At 42.5% G+C, this 16,404-nt stretch overlaps 1 protein-coding gene and 1 pseudogene across 2 annotated transcripts in view; one reads left to right on the top strand and one right to left on the bottom strand.

Annotated features, from left to right (window-relative positions):
• The first annotated feature begins 5,271 nt into the window (after positions 1-5,271).
• On the top strand, positions 5,272-6,061 carry LOC308435386 (cyclin-dependent kinase 4-like; annotated as a pseudogene). Its single transcript has one exon. The product of its transcript is annotated as a cyclin-dependent kinase 4-like (transcript).
• A 2,281-nt stretch (positions 6,062-8,342) lies between these two features.
• LOC308435385 (putative sperm motility kinase W) overlaps positions 8,343-16,404 on the bottom strand; it is a gene marked incomplete at both ends in the record, with an annotated part of 106,586 nt that continues 98,524 nt past the window's right edge. Inside the window, one exon of the mRNA XM_080942640.1 lies at positions 8,343-9,686. Within this exon, the coding sequence (XP_080798766.1) occupies positions 8,343-9,686 (1,344 nt within the window). The remainder of the gene's footprint in view (positions 9,687-16,404) is intronic.

Raw genomic sequence — 16,404 nt, 5'->3', positions numbered from 1 at the left:
CAGCAAAGAGTAGATTTCAGAGACACTTAAAACCCATCCACTAATGACCTGCCAGGAAATACCAATCATATTGAGAGGCAAACATTGTGCCACCATTTCACTGACATAAAATTAGTGAGCAACATAATTGGTGAAACATGGGTGAAGAACAAGGAAAGAAAGCACTCAGTAACTGGTGGATACCCAGATTTCTCACATTTAAGAAATAACCAATGACATGAACCACCATAACATCTGCACATAACCCTTTTCCAAACCCCAATCTGTAGAGGAGTTCAAGGTTTACACATTGAAATAAATGGCTACTTGATACTTGATGGTGGCAACCAGATAAGGGAGAGGGCCATACTGCATTTACCAGACTTTCATGCTACAGATGTTTGGGATGTTGCAGATGAGGTTGCTTGACTCATTGATGGTGGCTTCCGGTCTGGCAGATAGGGGCTATTGGTTGGCCTGCCAGGTAGCCACATTCGGCAACTTCTTGTGGGAAAGCCCCATGATCTGCAAAAGAGAAGAGAGAGGATGGAATACAATGGGATGAGAAGGACAGAGTTCCCAGTACCTTAGTCATGATTCTGCCCATTGCTTCCTGACATCCTGACACTGTACTGAGTCTCTGGAGAGAAGAAGTATATGCAGACCAAAGGAAGTTCTCTAGCAATAACCACAGAGGTTCAGTGCTCAGAAGGAGAGGACAGCAGTGAGTTTGTGAATATGGAAGAACATTATAGGATGTTCCCATGTTTCTAGACATGTAGGTCAATTCTAGGTTAATGCCATTCAGAAAAGATTTAGAAAACTGTGGATGGAAGCCCAGAATATTCTTTCTGTGCAGATGAGTGATAATAAAATCTGAGAGAAATAGAAATGACTCTATCCTGTGGCTCCATCATGCACTGCCTCTAGGCATTAGAGAAGTCTAGCTGGTCAATGCACTGCATTAGTCAGTTTCAAGTGTGACCACACTAAACACCATCTATGGAAAAGTAAGCTGGAATCTAGAAGACAATCATAGTGAGAAAACTTTTTGTAAGTGATCTGCAAACTGACAAGTGAGCATCAAGTGTTCAAGAGAAGCATTCATCCCACATGCTGTTTGAAGAATGAAGAGAAGTAGGCCTTCACAGAAGATCCTGAAGAGTCTCCTCATGGGGCATGACACCCAGTGATCCCTCAGGCCCTATCAGCACTTCAGAGCTCTAGTCATCCTAGAAATACTACTTACTTGGGCCGGGAATGAAGAAATGTTGGGACATAGGTTAAGATGAAGCCATGGTGAGAAAGCCACATGGCACCTGTCCTTCCTCACCAGGTCTCTCCTTTCACGTGTAAACACTGTCTTCCCTGAGACAGAATGTTCCAGGTTGGAAAATGGGAAACTCATATTTTCAGACATTGAACTAGATTTTGGGGTCAACAGTATTAGCTATAAAGCCAGTTCAAATTCAGATTTCAAGTGGTTGTGACTTCACTGAGAGAGCAGGTACAGACTTTCAGTTCAGACTGTCCTTGGCAGTAACAAACAGGGAAGACAATTGGTGCAGAGTATCAGCAATTTGGCTCCAGCCTGTGTTGCTTTGGTCAGGGATCCTCTTGACCCTTGAATGCTGTACTGAATGTCAGGATCTTATCTGGAGATGTCTGAAAAGACAGCATTGATAGAAGGTTTAAGCATACGTGATTTAGGCAGCTCAACCTACCTGTACAACACAGTCGCTTATTTCCATAGTTAATAAAGTCAGGGAGAGTAAGTTGGTGTGCTCAAGGGGACTGAGAGTCTGCATGGGAAATAAATAAACCAAAGGCTGATGAACAGCCAAGGTCTAGGTTTACCTCTGGTGACAGTTTTTATCCACACCCTTACCTGCTTAGAAGATCAACATGAATATGTGAAAAAGGCGGAACCACATGCAGGAACACAGCATCCTTACATTTTCCCTATGTCAGGATGGCCTCCTCGTCTTCTGACTTTCCCATCACCAGCACAAGAGGAGTGCACAGTTCATGCTTTTGGCTTGTTGTGACAGTCAACTCTCCCAGGGCCTGTGATCTGTGTAGAGAACACAATTTCACCATGAGATGAAATAGAGTAAATCCCTTTAGGGTGTGCACAGTATCACAAACACTCCTCAGTTCCACGTGTTCATGATGGCTGAGTGCCACATGGTTGCTCTCAATGTCCTCAGTTTCATGCCTTCTTTCTCTGCAGGCTCAGCCAATCAGAGCTGTCTTCTCAGGGACACTGTTTCCCAACCACCAGGACTAGGATGCTAACTCCATTTTCATTACTGTTCTTACCTCTTTTGATATGGACTTACCTCACCACCTTCATCTTCCTGAATGCAATGGGCTCTGTCAGTCTGTCAGCCCCCCAGACAAGGCATGTGTATCACACTGATGATCCTGGGATCTAGCACGTAGTGAAATCCTTGCACCTCACTCTGGTTATTGAATGGTAACTGTCAAAAGAAGAGATCACACCACTTCAAATAGTCTAGAAGCTGGGAACACATCTCAGAGCCAGTCTTCACCCTTGCTCCTTGTGGGTAAGAATGAAGTCAGACCTGTGAAATGAAAATGGCTTCCATGGTGCTAGAGGAAGATTGGAGTAGGCACAGTCCAGGAAGTGACTCAACAGGTTGCAAGGCAAGAACTGAGAGCCTAGTTCTGGCAGACATCCCACACTTAGGAAAGAATTGCTAGGAAATGCAGTGACAGATGTCAGGGTTTCACCCACTGACTCATCTCTAGAGGTCCTTCTCTATTGTCCAAATTTTAAAGACTGAAAAGGAGGGCTGGGTGAGTGTCAGGGAGATAACAGTCCTGTCACTAGGAAAACACCAGCTTGCAATGAAAAACTGAAGAAAAGATCAGGGGATGCACCATGTAGCTTCCAGATTGGCCTCACATTAATTTTTGCATACAGCCTTCCACTGTCACAGGTATATCCTCCTTTCTGCCTCCTCAGTGCCAGGAGCTAATTGTAGGGCCAAGTCTCCTCTATGGATACAAAGCAATCATTACCTGAGTTTCAATGGCAGAAAAACCTTGTCAGCGGGTACTCCACTAAGACATGGACTTCTGCGTGAGATGGTGACATCACTGCAGCTTGAAGTGAAGGGGAACATGTCCATCCACACTTTCATCTCTAGGTTCACTCATACAAGCATTAGATTTCTCAGGAGCTTCTGTTGTCTGTGGGAACCATATCCTAATACCATGTCAGCACAGGAAGGAAATGTCTTCCTCTTGATGGAAAGAACAAATGGGGGAAGGAAGAGAAACAAGGGCCAGCTTATGTGTTCTATGAGAATGAGAGTTGCTTGTTCTTGGGGTACAGGAATTGAAGGACTGTGTATCAGATGGTTTGGGCAGCTATCAAAGAGGCCCTGTTCTTGTATGTCATTTCTTATATACCTGTTGTTTTACTGTTTTAGCATGCAGAACAAAAGTGTAGAAATCCAGTTATTTGTTTATCTATAGATGCTGGTGTCAAGGCTTGGGAGATGTTCCACACTGGTATCACAACCACAGAGTTCGGGCCCTTGGTGTTCCTCTGAACTGCAGGGAGACTTTGAGGTGGCCCATTAGAGACTTGATCATTGTTCCTCTTCCAGGCACCAGATCAACACTATAGATTCCATTTGGACACTTGTCCCTGTGTAAAACATCCTTCCTTATTTTCTGCATAACTTGCTCAGGTAGCAGAATTTCAGTTTGTATTTCCAGTTCAGTGTTGTTATTTTGAGATGTGATCCTTAGCAACAATGAACCACAGCCCTCATAGTCAGGAATCCATGACCATCCTGGACTCACATGAACAAGCTTCTGTAGCACAGCACCATCATCTGCAGAGGAGACACTGAAGGAGACAGAGGCATTGGATGTGAGATGACTTAAACACAGGACACATTGGACAGTGGCAGGATCATCCCTGTTGAGAATATACTACTGAATGTGACTTTCCTTGGAAGATTACAACTAGGATAACTGCCAAAGGGCTCAGGAGAACAGGGAACTGGGACAAGTTCAGAGATGAGAGAAGCAACGGACCCTTTACCTTTTCCAGAATGACTAAAAACTGCACATGAGACAGCCAGTGACTACTAAAAATTGTCAAGTCCATTGACTACTGGATGTCAGCATGTTGTGTGTCTGAAACCTAAAGGAACACCCGGGACTTTAGGATGGAGAGAGGAGAGTTCAGTTGTGCCAATGGTCTTTGTCTCATGCTGACTCTGGGATATAGAGAGTCCAGACCCTCTATTCCCTGTCTGAATTTGGTTCAGGATGACTCTAATGACCACCATGTGCAGATAAAGACAGCAGCAACAAGTCCTAGAACTGAAACAAATGGAGAATAGAATTGATTGTGGGAGGGAAAGTGGCTGAGCCTCCTAATAGATGCATGAGTTAAAAGGTGAAAGGAGACAAGTTCAAGTTCTTCATTGTTCCAAGAGTGAGGAGGAGCTCACACCCTGAAGTGCCTGGCATGCATGCCAGTAAGGGACTGCCTCTGTCCCTCTGGGTTGGATACTTTTCTGACAATTTGGTCAAATTTAAGTCATACATTGTTTATTTTAAATTATGCCCTATTCATTTTCTCAACTCCACCTGATGTACATTTTCCTCATTATTTACTGAATGTAAGTGTTTAGGAAAGTATGGATTGGAGCTTAGCTGGGAGTAGGAAACAGGACACAGAAATCATAAAGAAGCCAATAGAGAGCACCCTTCACGGCCTCTATTGTTGTTTCTGTTACTAAATTTCTACCTTCAGTTACTATACTTGACTTCCCTCAGGATGGTTGTATGCATGAGTTTTAAGTTAAAAACCTTTCCCCACAGCCAAACACACCCCACTGTTCTCTCTGTTTCTTTCAGCAATGTAGAGGGAAAGGCTTTGATAAACACCTTTTGAATTGTAGCTCCAGATGAGGGCAGTCTTATCACAGAAGTCTCATGGGAGCTTCCTACATTATTAAAAAAAAAATCTCAGCTGGGTACAAAGCCTCAGGTACTGGCTCCCAGGCCCAGATAAAAGCACACCTTCATTGCCCTTGGCCAAGCTTAAGATCCCCTTCTACATGAATGGCGACCATTTGATATGTACCCATGTCTGGTGTTGGTGCTTATGGGATGGTACACTAAGCCTGAGATCCCCACAGTGGCCACTGTGTGGCCTTCAAGTATTTGAGAGTTCCTAATGGAACAGCAGCTGGGAAAGTCCTTTCTCTCAGCACCGTTCATGACGCAGCCTTGTTAAAGATGATGAAGATCTTTGAACATCCCAGTGTTGCATGGCTGATTGATATCTGTGCTACTTCCTGAACTGATGGGGACATCAAGTTCATCCTAGCATTTGAACATATATACCAGGACATGAGGACATACCTGCACAAAGCAACACCACTATGCTTGCCATTTGAGACCTTTAGATCTGATGCACCAGTTTCTAAGTAGCCTCCATTATATTCATGCAAACTGCATTGTTCACTGGGAACCGAAGCCAGAGAACATTCTAGTGATAAGTAATGGGACAGTCAAGATGGCTGACTTTGGCCTAGCCAGAATGTTCAGCTTCCAGATGGCCCTCGTGTCTGTGGATGTTACCCTCTGGTGCTGGGCTCATGAAGTTCTGCCGTCTACTTATGCAACACCTGTAGGCATGTATCATCAGAGAGATGTTTCAACAGAAGCCTCTCTTCTGTGGAAATTGAAGCTGACCAGTTGGGCAAAGTCTTTGAACTTATTTGATATCCTCAAGAAGAAGACTGGCCTCCAGAGGTATCTTTTCCTCAAGGAGCCTTTGCCCCGAGAGAGGCTTGTCCAGAACAGTCAGGGGTGCCAGACCTGGAGGAATCTGGAGGACAGCTGCTGCTGGAAAATTTGACCTTTAACCCACAGAAGCAAGTCTGTGCCTTCCGAGGCATCCCTGCAGCACCAAGACCTGCACAAGGAGGAAAGCGACTGGAGTGAGAAGAGGGGCTGCCTGCCTCAGTTTCCAGACACTCGGTGGGAGGACCTGGATGAAGTGGCAGGCTCTGCCTACTCCTGAGGCCGTGCAGAGTCCTCCAGCTTTTTACAGAGATCATTTTCAGCCTTAAATGACAATCCCTCACTTCTCCTTATAGGTTTACCCCCCGGTACCTCCCTTTTTTCTACACTAAATGTCAAGTGTATTTGTTTTCTTCTCTTCCTGAATCATACTGGTATAGTTTTTATACAGAAAAATAAAAGCAGACAATGAAGTATGGTCTTCAAAAAACAAAACAAAACAAAACAAAGTCCCAGATGAATTGTTCTACAGAGATATGGGATAGCAGGTGAAGGAGAAAAAAATAGCCAGATCAGTATAATCATGCCCCTTTGTAGGTATGACTGGCCTCCAGAGGTATCTCAATCTCAAGGATCCTATGTCCCCAGAAAGCCTCAGCTAGAGCAGTCAGGGGTGCCAGAGATGGAGGAACCTGGAGCACAGCTGTTGCTGGAAGAAGACTTAGTGTTAGAAAGATAGCAGTGGTTAGGATGCAAATCTTCAAGATTCTTAGGAATAGAAGCCTTTTTGGATCATTCAAAAGATTTACAGCTTTTCTGGGCAAAGTGCAAAAGATGTGCTGTGTAACTACTCCCATCAAACCCACAGGAACGCAGGTCACAGAGGCTGAGTGATCTCCCTCATGGAACACTCTGTCTTTCTGTGTTTTCTAAACCTCAGTGTGTGGTTCTTGAGCCCAGCAACGAGACTCTTAACACTGTCAGGCAGACAGAAGCCTGGACTTTCTTTTTTTCACACCTGAAGCCCACTTTCTATGTCTGCCAATGGCACTGCTGTCAGCTACATACAATGTCCCAATCCTTCTGGGGTTGACTCTCAGGAGGATGGCTAGTTCAAATGTTGCTGCACCTTTAGAGTGATACCTAAGGCACCTGGTTATTGTGAGAAACCATGAAGGTGCATCCTAGGTGTGCACATGTGTAGGAATCTGAATAGATGCCACTTTGAGTGTGGTGTGGCCTGCAGAGTAGCTGCCTGAGACAGCACATTTACTGAATGCTTAGGTAAGCCAGCAACAATGCTGCTGTGTCGGGAGGCTTCACATTTCTGTGTTCTGGAGCAGGCATTTGTTGTGCTCATGGGGAGCACATTTCTTCTTGTTGGTATCAGGGCAAGTGATGGGAGGAAAGGACAGTGTAGGTTGTGAGAGGTGAGTGTGCTGGGAGAGTCAGTTTGAAGTTCTGTTGCCTTGAGCCTGTTGGCTGTGAAGATCCTCTGGAAGCTCGTCAGCCCTGGTTTCAAGATGGTTTGAAAGACTAGAATGCTGCTGTATGCCTAGGCTATGAATGCCACAGCGGAGAATAAGGTGACATTGTAACCATTTCATCTCAGAGGAATGTAATACACATAAGAACTTGGAATCCACATCTGATACCCAATGTAAGAAACATAGCAGCAATGTGAGTATTCACAGGGCTTAGTACACTGTGCCTTCCAATTGAATTATAGAAAGACATTGATATGGCCACCTTGTACCTCAACCATTGTCACTATTTCAAGCACTAGGACTCCGAGCATAATCTCTTCCTGGATATTTTCCCCACAGACAACAGGTATACATGCCCCCTTTCACCCTGGCTGTACCCACAGACACTTGATGGTTACTGCTAGTTCAGTTGCCTTAGATCCCACCTAGGCATTCTCCAAAAAGGTTTTTTCTCAGATGTTAAGGATCAGGGTTTAATCCAGCTGGGATAGAAATAATTTCTGAAAATAAGCTTATAACACCCTCTAAGAGTGTGGTAAACCTCTAGACACTAAAGCATTAATAATTCAAGAGCTAAGAATGCAGCCTTGTGGCAATCCTTGGTATTTAAAAATCATTATGTTTAATCTTTACATATCAAGAAAACTTCGACATTTCCATATTACATTTATTTTATATGTATTTTATGCTCATCATAACTAGTAAATTTAGAGTACTATCAAACCTATAAAAATCAATTAAGTACTGAAAAAATATTTTCATATAGTTTTATGCACAAATGCTTTGAAAATCTGTATATTTATCTTTTTTTTAAAAAAATAAGTTTGTTTATTTTTTAAAAGACCTGAAAATAAATTGCAAATAAAAAAGAGAAAGAAAGAAATCTTGTCATCCCGACAGACTCCAAAAAATACATCTTTTTGATTTTTTTCCAATAAGAAGACATGAATAAAACAGAGACAATAAAATTCAGAGCTGAGATGCATCCCCACCTGGCAAACATGCTTACCTTCTCATCGGGTTTTTCTCACTACCTCTTCCAGGGGAGCCATTTTTTTTGGAGAATGGATGTTGTCATTTTTTCCTTCGTGCACAGGGAAAGCAGCAGATGTTGGAGAAGCGATTCCGTATCCACCTACGAAATTTCTTCAGTCGCCCAATCTTCTGACAGGGAGATGTTATTTCAATTTCAGAGTCTTGTGAAGTAGTCGGGAGTGTTTCGATTTCTAATATGTTGTTACACACACATGGGCCAGCCACTGCTCTTGAATGTGGGACACTGCTAGAAGCTCTGCTCTGCTTACAGGGGTAATGCAGAGCAATGGGAGGCAGGGACACACTCCTGGCCAACTTGTGTCCCGATGGTTTCAGTGGAACAGGCCCCTGCTCTCCTGAGGGCCTGATGTGGAGGAGGCCAAAGTTTGGCTCACTGGCCCTTCTCTTTAGGGGAAGAGTATGTGTTGGGGATGCGGATGGTGTAGGACAGGGATCCACAGCCTTGGCTGAAGAGGGAGATCCATGCTCATGCCCTAGGTCTACATGTGCTTTTAATGTTAGATATGCACCCATTGGTGCATCGTATTTCTTTTTGTGCAGGGAATTCAAAATCTGGATGGCATTGTATCCCATGTCACACAGCATATCAATGATTTTGAAGTCTGGGTCTATCTTGGTCGAGATGGTTATTTCGCACTTCCTCACCCATGGATGGTTTTCAATTTCTTCGATGGAAGGCCTCATCTCTGGGGGAACCGTGAGGACTTGGTGGATCAGGTTCTCCAGTTGTCCAGAGAGTAAACGTGGAACAGCATAGGTCCCTGTTAAAATATTTTTACTGATCTCTTTGATGGTCTCTCCTCTAAACGGGAAGAACCCTGCTGTAATAAAAAAGAGCAGCACGCCCAAACTCCACACATCCGCCTTCTTTCCCTCGTAGGGCTCCCTTAATATAAGCTCTGGGGCAAAATATATTCTGGCTCCACGTGGCACTTTCATTAATCTCCCAGGTCTGCATCTCCTGGCTAGGCCAAAGTCTATTATTTTGATATTACCTTTGGCATCTCTTACTATGTTATCCGGCTTGATATCTCCGTGTACAATATCTCGTTGGTGGCAGAATTTTATTCCCGAAACTATCTGTCCAAATGTTTTTTTTGCCTCCTCCTCCGACAGTTGGCCTTGGTCTCTTACTATTTCAAATAAGTTTCCTCCTGGGACATATTCCAATATAAAATGTATGTTACTTGCTGTTTCTAAGACTTGGAAAAGGCGAATGATGTAAGGATGTTGTAGTGTCTCCAATATTGCTCTTTCTGTCTGGATCCACCTGATGTTCTTCTCGCTAATCTGTACCGTTTTGATGGCAACCAGAGCCTTGGTTTTCAGGTGCCAGGCCAATTTCACAGTGCCAAATGAACCCTGGCCAAGTAAGAAACCCACATTATACTGACTTCTCAAAGTCTCTGTTTTTAAATTGCTGTCCATGAGGCTGTTCCCTGTGCTCTGGTGCACAGAGGTTGTGAGATAATACAACCTGAAAATGAAATATATAGTCAACTCTGAACGAGTCCCACAGGTCACCCAAATCAGCTTCCTGCTCTATCTGGACAAAACTCACAGGCTAGTCCACAGTCTTATACTGAGGACATTCATTCTTCTATCACAGTGGTTCTTTGTGAGGTCAGAGCATGAACTTCACCATGGAGATAGGGTTATCCTGCAGTGTGGCTGTTTCCACTCTGAGCCACAGGGTTATTTCCACTTTCATGAAAATGAGACTATCCTCTATCATCTTCTTCAGCAGATCAAAAGACAGATATTTACTTGTTTAGAAGTTACAGGCTGCAGAGGGCATCTGCTGCACCAGGGAAGTGTTTTAAAGCTGCAGCCAGAGAGAGAGCTTTGGTCAGCTCTGCACCCTCCAGCTTTTTAGGCTCATGAGCCTCCAGTTAGAGGAGCAGCACCTGGGAGGTGCACTGAAGGTCCAATAAGAGAGCCCTTGTTTAGTCCTCTTCAGGATATTTATTGATTAATTTATTTATTCCTATCACTTTCCAAAATAAAGACAGTTTATGATGAGTGCTTGGACAGTTCAGAAGCCTCCCTCTGCAAATAAGGAGGCCCAATCAAAGTGCAATGATCAAACAGGAAGGAAGCACTGGGACTCAGAGCAGGAAGGGCCCTGGGCTCCCCAGTGGGAACAGTTTCTTCTTGCTTCTACTACTTTACTAAAACTCTTCTTCTTGCCTTTGTTCTGGGATCTGTTTCTTTTGTTGCAACCTCCCATTCTTCCTCTGAGCTTTGTCTGAAGTTCCTCCTCCTCTTCACTGTTCCTGCCTGTGTTTCTGATAGTTCCTGCATCCACAATGCTGTCCCCTGAAAGCACCATGGCTGCCATCCTGCTTACCTCTGCCATCTAGATATTCTTCCAGAGTTCCTTCCCAATGGTGGGTTCCTAGTCCCTGGATCAGGCAGGGCAGGGGCGCACTTTCTGTGTGCTCTCTGCAGAGATTTCTCTGCCCCCTGGCTAGTCGGAACCCCTTCTCCTCAGGCTTGTATCTCTGGGTCTCCGCTGGTCCTCGTCAAGACTCCACATTCTTTGATGAACAGCTCTGAACCACCATGTCTACCTTAGGCAGTACCAGTGGTTGCCACCAAGACTCGAAAATTGCCATTAAAACACCCTTCAGTGTGATTTCCTTTGGCTTCTTTGTAATGTAGCCATGTACAGACTGGACATCGTGCTTTATGAATGTGTTAGGCAACAGCTCCTTGACCTCCTCCTTTTTATCAGAGAAGATGGGTGTGTGCCATAGATGACCACTGTGCACTCAGATCACATCCCCAATCCCCACTGCCCTCTCTGTCCTGTGACACTTAATCTCCAGGTGTCCACAGTTATGGCTGCTTTCTGAGTCTTCATCCCTATCAGGTCCAGCTGTTTGTGTGCACATTTTGTGTATTTCTTCAAAACATTAAAATCCCATGAGGTCAAGTTTCAGAGAAAAGGCAATGTTTGGGGGTTGTCTTCAAAAGCTTTCTTATTTGCCACACATAAAATTTCGTCCACTTGATTAGCAAAACCCATATCCAAATAGTATTACCACAACCTGGGGTTCCGAACAGAAATCACCCCCACTATGCACTCCTTCAAAATGACCACCTTAGGTAGTTCCAACCGAAGAACAAATTACTGATAGCTTTTTGCTGATGTCACTGTAGTCTCTGGTCATTTGATTTGCTAGTTCTCTTCTAGGTCCAGGAATAGAAGTTTTTTTTTTTTTTTGTAAGTTGCTTTTCTATACTATCATATCATTGGCAAATAGTGATACCCTGACTACTTATTTGACAAGTTGTATCCCCTTGATTCCATTTTGTTGTCTTATTGCTCTAGGTAGAAGATTGAGGCCTTTTTGGATAGATACAGGAGAGTGGGTCTTGTTGACTTCTCATTCATCTTATTGGGATTGCTTCATGTATCTCTCCATGTTATTTGATCTTGCCTGTTGCTTTGCTCTATGTTGCTTTTATCATGTTTCAGTTTGTGCTTTCAATTCTCGGTCTTTCTAGTACTTTTAACATGAATGCCTGCAGTATTTTGTCAAATGCATTTTCAGCATCTAGGGAGAGAACCATGTAATTTTTTTCCTTTGGTTCATGTATGTAGTGGGATAATTTAATATATTTTCATATATTGAATGACTCTTACATCCCTAGGATTAGGGCTAATTGATCGATTATGGTAAATCGTGCTTGAGATGTTTTCTTGAATTGAGTTTGTAAGAATAGTAATGTGTATTATTGGAACAACATTCATAATCAGAATTGGTCTGAAGTTTTCTTCCTTTGTTGGGTCTTTGTGTGGTTTAGGTATCAGAGTAATCATGCTTTCATAGAATGAATTAGGTATTGTTCCTTCTAATTCTACTTTAAGGAATGATTCTATTTTCTGGAATTCTTTTTTATGGAACACATGGAGTGTTGATGTTAGGTCTTTCTTGTAGGACTGGTAGAATTCTGCTCTAAAGCCATCTCTGTTGGGCTTTTTGAGTTGGGATGTTTTTAATACCTTCTTCTATTCCTTAGGGGATATGGGACTGTTTATATAGCTTATCTGCTCTTGATTTAACTTTGGAACTTGCAGTCGTGAAAATAATATATTTCATCTAGATTTTCCAATTTTGTTTAGTACAGACTTTTGTTGTAGGATCTGATGATGTATTTGAATTTTCTGGGTTTCTTGTGTTACTCTTTTCATTTCTGATTTTGTTAATTTGGATACCTTCTTTGGGTCCTTAAGTTAGGCTAGGGATTTATCTCTCTTGTTGTTCTCAAAGAAACAGATTTTGGTTTTGTTGATTCTTTGTTTCATTCTCTTTGTTGCTATTTGGTTGGTTCTGGCCCTGTGTTTGACTATTTCCTGGCATCTACTACTCTTGTGTGTGTTAGCTTCCTTTTGTTCAAGAGTTTTCAGATGTGCTGTTAAATTGCTAGCTTAAGATCTCTCTGATTTCTTTACCAAGGTACATAGTTCTATTAATTTTCCTCTTAGCCCTGTTTTCATTATGTCCCATAAGTGTAGGTATGCCGGGTCATCAGTTTCATTAAATTTCAGTAAGTCTATAATTTCTTTCATTATTTTTTCTCTGGCCAATTTACCACAGAGTAGAGAGTTGTTCCGTTTCCATAGATATGTGGGTTTTTCTGGTATTTTCATTATTGTTGATATCTAGTATTTGTCAGTGGTGATCTCATAGGATGCACTGGACTGTTTCAATAAACTTGTATTGTTTGAGGCTTGTTTTGTGACCAATCATATGGTCAATTTTTAAACAGAAACCATGGCCAGATAAGAGGGAGATATTTCTTTTGGTTTTAGGTTGAAATGTTCTGTAGACACCTGTTAAATCTATTCAGTTCATGACCTCTCTTAGTTTCATGGTATCTCTGTTTAATTTCTGTATCAAAGTCCTGGACATTAATGAGAGTGAGGTATTTAAGTCTCCCAGTATTATTGTGTGAGATTCAATGTGTGTTTTGACCTTCAGAAAAGTTTCTTTTATGAGTGTGGAATACTTTGTTTTGGGGCATCAATGTTCAGGGAGTGTTTTTTTCTTTCTTTTTTTCTCTTTTTTTTTTAATGTCTCTCTCCAGCCTCCCATGCTAAAGATGTACGAAGTATGTAGTCAGAGCCTAAATAGTTATTTTTGTGAAGAAGTTCCTGACACAACTCTCTCCACAGTATAGTGCTGTTCATCAATAGATTCTCTTGAAGCAGGGTAGGACCATCTAGAGAAAGGGCTCCTGGAAAGATCATTTCTGTTAGTGGAGATGATCTTATTTTGGTTTCCAGATCTCCTGTCCCAGGATTAATCATCACTGGTCATTCCAGCTTTAGGATGACCTACTGCCCTCCACTGGTTGTCATTCTTGCCTGCACTTTCATGAATAGCTTAAAAAAGAGTCATAGACACAGCCAGAGAGAGTCAGAAAGAGAACGAGAGGGAGAACTAAATATAATGTTTTGGAAACAAAGGAATAGACATTTAGTGTAAAGTTCTGTAAATAAGCACTTTATATATTTTTAATTTTATGCCAATCTGTGTGGCATGGTGAGAAATCACACTGTCCCATGAGATTCTATGGAGCAAACTAGGTGAAAGACCCTCATCTAGAGTACCTTTACCTGAGGAGACCCCAGGACCCAAGAACCAGCTGAGACCACTGGATGCAAGTCACAAGAGGGTTTATTGCTCTCACATGGGTGTCCGTGTGCGACAGCCTATCGGAGGACTGGTGCGCCGGACAAAGGGACAGTTTTCTTTTCATAGGGCTTGTGGGGCAGATGTGAGGGACAGAAGCAGAAGCATAGTTACAGGGTTCTAATTGGTTAGTTTAAATGTGGCCAAGGAGTGAGTCTAAGGACACGGCTCCAAAGACACTGCTCCTGGTGTCAGCTGGGGCTGCGGTTTTTCTGAGAATAGCTGCTTTGGGCTTCTCTGAGAGCAGTTGCCTTATAGGGGTTATTTGGGGGCTTTCTGTTCTCTGTCTGTTGCAAGCTGGCTGCCCATCAGTATCTTGTTTGGCCACCTGGGCCATGACCTGGCCCGCCCTGTGTGCACAGCCTTGAAGAAATGGCGTTATTGTTGCTAAGCAGGGGTCTTTCATAGGGGCTACATTTCATCCACTGAACAAGCATTTGTCCATGCAGGAAGAATATATTTAATCATAATGGACAAAGATAACCGATAAGTTAATCTTGAATTTCATTTTATTCCTATAAGATGATATGGGTGTGCTAGCAAGACAATGCAGTTGAAAGACAGGATGCTCTTTCACAGGACTCACATGGTGGTTCCAGGCCCTACATTGTGGCTAACAACATCTTTAATCTCCAGGTCCAGTGGATGAACAAATTCCTCTATTGTCCTCACATACCAAGGGCTGGAATGGCCTGCCATCATGTAGGCAAGGAAAACACTCATTGATGCCAAGTGAAAATTAAAAAAAAAAAATTAAAAAGTAAAGAAAAAACATAAGTTCCTGCCTTAATGGGCAGGAATAAAAGAAACATTGACTACTAGAAAGCAAACAGGTTAAGAGGAGGACATGTCAGTCCTATGGCTTTTTCCTGGGTACTCCCCTTCTTGTCCACATTACCTCTCACCTACAGAAAAATCTAACAAAGATCAATTAGTGCTTGTAGAACTCTTGACCTCAAGACCTGCTTTAGTGCCAGTCCTGACTTCCTTTGGTGATGAACAGTGATATGGAAGTGTAAGCTGAATAAACTCCCTTCCTCCCCAACTTGCTTCTTGGTCATGATGTTTGTGCAGGTGATAAACCCTGACTAAGACAATATGTTCAAAGGAGCCAATCATAGGTCTTCCACAAGAGCAATGAGAGCTCTTAACCACATAGTCATTTCCCCAACCCTGTTTTCTTTCTTTTTTTTCTTTGAAAATATATGCACATGTATATATGGTGAGTTTATTCCTTCTGTATCTTACTCTCTTCTTTATTATGAACATATTTTCTGTTCTTTTACAACTTTATTTTACAAATCAAAGACAAATGTACAGATTTTAAGCATTTATGCATAAAAGTATGAGAATACATTTTTGTCAGTACTTGATTCTTTTTAAAGATTTGATAGGATGCATTACAATCTTAGTAGTTACAATGAGCATAAAGTACCTGTAAAACCAGATGTCACCCGGAAATAGTCAAAGTTTTCTCGGTGTGTAAAGATTAAGCATAAAGGTTTTTCCTCTTCTTTTTTTTCCTTGAATTTCATATAGTCTGTGAGTTATTTTTGGGGTGTTCAGAGCTTTCTGGGGTTAGTATCAAATTATCAGTGACTGCCTATTATGTTACTTCTTTTGTGACTGGGTTACCTCATTCAGGATGATGTTCTCTAGATGCATCCATTTTCTTAAGAATTTCACATTTTCAAACCATTGGTCCCGATTTTCTTCATAGACAATTTTATTGAATATTTTATGTCTTTACAGTACAACTGTTATCCCCTTTCCCTGTTCTCTTATTCTGTCCCCTGGAGGCTCATTTTAACCCCCTTGCATGCTTCTGTAAAAGTTCTCCCACTCCCAATCACACAATCCCACCTCAACCACCTGGAATTTTCCCACACTGGCGAAAAGGTGCCTTCACAGACAGGACCATGTGCTTCTTCTATTGGTGCCAGTCAATGCCATCTTATGCTAAATATGTCACTTGATCCATGGATCCCTCCATGTGTACTCATTGGTTAGTTGTTTGGTACATGGGAGCTCTGGGGGTGGGTGTAGTTAGTTGATACTGTTGTTTTTTTTTATGGGGCTGTAAATCTCTTCAGCTACTTCAGTCCTTACTCTAACCTTTATCTAATTCCTCCATTGGGTCTCCTTGTACAATTCAATGATTAACTGCAATCATCCTTATCCCTGGAGACATACCTATCAGGCTTCTATCATCAAGCATGTCTTGACTTCAACAATGGTGACTGATTTTGGTGGCTGCATATGGGATAGATCTCGAGATGTAGCAGTCTCAGTGTGACCTTTCCTTCAGGCCCTGCTCCCCTTTTGGTCAATGTCACTCCTCCTGTGAGTATTTCTTCTCTCTTCTGAAAGGGACT

Source organism: Micromys minutus (assembly GCF_963924665.1).
Source record: "Micromys minutus genome assembly, contig: SUPER_22_unloc_1, whole genome shotgun sequence".
Taxonomy (NCBI): domain Eukaryota; kingdom Metazoa; phylum Chordata; class Mammalia; order Rodentia; family Muridae; genus Micromys; species Micromys minutus.
The sequence above is the reverse complement of the archived record's forward strand: the minus strand, read 5'-3'. Positions and strand labels throughout refer to the sequence as shown.